Source organism: Aptenodytes patagonicus, chromosome 7 (genome assembly GCF_965638725.1).
Source record: "Aptenodytes patagonicus chromosome 7, bAptPat1.pri.cur, whole genome shotgun sequence".
NCBI classification, from domain to species: Eukaryota; Metazoa; Chordata; class Aves; order Sphenisciformes; family Spheniscidae; genus Aptenodytes; species Aptenodytes patagonicus.
Window position 1 is genome coordinate 56000812 of NC_134955.1, and position 2975 is coordinate 56003786.

General features: G+C 53.4%; 1 protein-coding gene across 1 annotated transcript; it reads left to right on the plus strand.

Annotated features, from left to right (window-relative positions):
* The first annotated feature begins 917 nt into the window (after positions 1 to 917).
* Positions 918 to 1860, plus strand: FAM181A (family with sequence similarity 181 member A). The gene has a single exon (XM_076343434.1). The coding sequence runs from the start codon at positions 918 to 920 to the stop codon at positions 1785 to 1787; it is 870 nt and encodes a 289-aa protein (XP_076199549.1). The 3' UTR covers positions 1788 to 1860.
* The last annotated feature ends 1115 nt before the right edge of the window (positions 1861 to 2975 follow it).

Below are 2975 nucleotides of genomic sequence, written 5' to 3' on the forward strand. Positions count from 1 at the left end.
GGTGCCAATGAAGCATAGTTAGTATCAGCCCCAGACAGCTTCAGGGAATGCAGGGAAAAGGGTGTCTAAACTTTCCTAACTCATCCTCAGCGTTTTGGCTTCAGATTGTGTCATTTTTAGAAAGAAAGGCCTTGGTATGGGTGAAGAGGATAGGGGAGAATGGTAGAAATCGCGGGGAAATGATTGTATTTATTAGCTGTCTTTCTGTGGCTGTCCCCATGGTGACAATTTGTGATGGCAAAGAATGCGAGGAGGGGAGGCTGATGCCTGATTGGGATGCTTTGTATTTGCCAAAGTGGCTTCTGATTGGCCTGGGAGAGCCCCGAACTCGCCGGAGTCGATATTCATTCAGCTTGCTCAAGTGCTTGCTAAACTGCGTCCAAACACTGGCGGGCCCCGGCTGCCTCCGACGAGGTTGGCGGTGTGTAACCTGCCTAACAAGATTAGCGGGGAAGGGGCTCTTCTCCGCAGCGACGCCGCAGCCGCCAGCACCGGCGAGAAAAGCCGCCGCGCGCTGGGTGAGTGTCCGCGCTTGCTTACAGGGAGGCGGGAGCGGCCACCCCGGCTTCTTTCCACCTAAGTGCTATCTAACAAGATGAGACACCGGGCTGGCCGGCATTCGTGATCCAGTCCCTGTGCCGGTGTGTGCCGGGGCAGTGGTGCAGGGCGGTGGGCTGCGGGCGCACGGCAGCTCTGCCGGGAGTTTGCCGGCACAGAGGTGAGCTGATGGACCACTTGTTTGGGTGGCTGACAAAGTTTGACATGTCCCCCCACCCTTCCTCCATTTGCTTGGTGCTATGTGAACTGAGGCTTCCTGCTCTTAAGTCTGCTCATCGTGTTTCGCAGGTTCGCCAAGGTTTGTCCAAAGGCGGATTATAAACTTTTCATGGGAAACTCTGCACGGCGCATCCAGTGAGATGGCATCGGACAGCGAGGTAAAAACCCTATTGAACTTCGTCAACCTGGCCTCCAGTGACATCAAAGCGGCTCTGGATAAATCGGCTCCTTGTCGCCGGTCGGTTGACCACAGAAAATACTTGCAGAAGCAGCTCAAGCGGTTTTCTCAGAAGTACTCACGGATCCCACGGTGCCACCCCAGCAAACCCCCCGAGTGCGGCTGGCGCAGGGGGACAGAGGACCGGGGCCGCGGCCCCCAGCCCGAGGCACCTGACCCCAGCCCCCACAGCGGGGCTGCTGCCGAGAAGGTGCTGCGGACAGCTGAGGCAGAGGAGAGCCTCACCGGGGAATGGGTTTTGCAAGAGCAAAACCCTGAGGCCGTCAGGCCTGACCAGTTGCCCATGAGGAAGCGACAGCTCCCCGCCTCCTTCTGGGAAGAGCCGCGGCCAGCCCAGAGCCTGCCGGCCAGGGCCTTTCCCGCTGGCCCCGAGGGGCTCCCGGCCCCCAGAGACCCTCCTCCCTACGAGGGGAAGAAAAGCAAACGGAGCTCAGACACTGCCGGCCCAGAGAGCCCCCCTGAGTCTGCCCCGCACACGGGGGAGAAGGACCCTGCCGGGGTCCTCTCGGGCCGGATGGGCACCTGGACCTGCTGCCCTTTCCCCTGTCCTGGGCCGGGGGTGTACCAGCCCCCGGGCACGCTGCCCCCATCACCTTTCCCGGGGCTGGGGCTGTGGAGGAAGAGTGCGGCCGCGCTGCCGGCTGAGGTGCCGCACTTCTGCAAGGAGGCTGACGGCACGGGGCAAAAACTCTACAGACCTGTGGTTTTGAAACCCATCCCCACCAAGCCCGCTGTCCCCCCGCCGATTTTCAATGTTTTTGGCTATCTTTAGCTGGGGCGGGTATCAGAGTCGCACTGAACATGACAGCTCCTGAGAGTGAATTGAGACGCCTGGTCGGGCACTGGGCTCGAGCTGCTGGCAGCGTGGAGCAGCGGGGGGAAGGAGGCCAGCGATCGCACCCTCTTCCTTGTGGGCGGGCTGGAGCGAATTAGTAACTGTTGGGAAGCTACTCGGGCTCCACTCTCCTCTCACTACATGGGTGTAAATTGGGAATAAGTCTTACGAATCCGGTGGCATGGAGCGTGAGGCAAACCAGGGCTCTTTCATCAACGGGCATTGTCTAAGCTGCGGCAAGTGGGGCTGCGGGCCATTCATAGCCACACTTGTAACACCTAGGAGACCTCCTCCATGTGGGAACATCTTTCTGGGGTTGCCCTGCGGCAGCAGCAGTGAAATGAAATGAATTAAATCCATTCAAAGAGTTTTTGGACTTTAAAGTAATTCCAGAGAAGTCAAGATATTCAGGTCACTTCCTTTTGCATGCAAGAGACTGGAAGGACAGTATTTAATGTAGAAACCATGCCTGTGAATTGATTTAAGCTCTTCTTGTATGTAAATACTGACAGAATTAAAAGAAAAAATTAAGGGAAGAAAGGAGGTAATTTTATTTTGGTGATTCTGCAAATGCAGTCTCTTTAGTTTTGACCCACCGGGTAGACACAGGTTTGATTTGCAACTGGTGGGTAGATATGAGGGCTGAAATCTCTGCCTATTCAGAATGATGTAAATCAAAAGTAATTCTTCTGGGGCTGGGAAATTAGCTAGTGTTAAGCTGGTGCAAAGAGAAGCAGGATGAATTTCCGCATCTAGAATTGCTCTGCACCAACAGAACAAATTAGAAATTGTATAATTAGTTGAATACAAAACCATAAAATAGATAGAAGAAAAAAGTGTGTAGAATAGCCTGCCTTGATTTCTGGCTCACAATCTTTTATTTTCTCTGATTTTAAGATGCTATCACAAGACCTGACTACAAATGATTTGCCCAGTATTTTCCCAATTATTTTAACAAATTGGTGTTAGAAAAGTTAATAGGGGATTTTTTTAAGTTAGATTTGTCTTAAACCCACGGAGAAAGCAGTGCTAATGCACAGAACATGAGATCCAAAAGGATTAATACTGCAGGCCTATGTATCTCTTCAGTTATACTGGAGTAAATTACTGAGGTCAAGAGAAGTG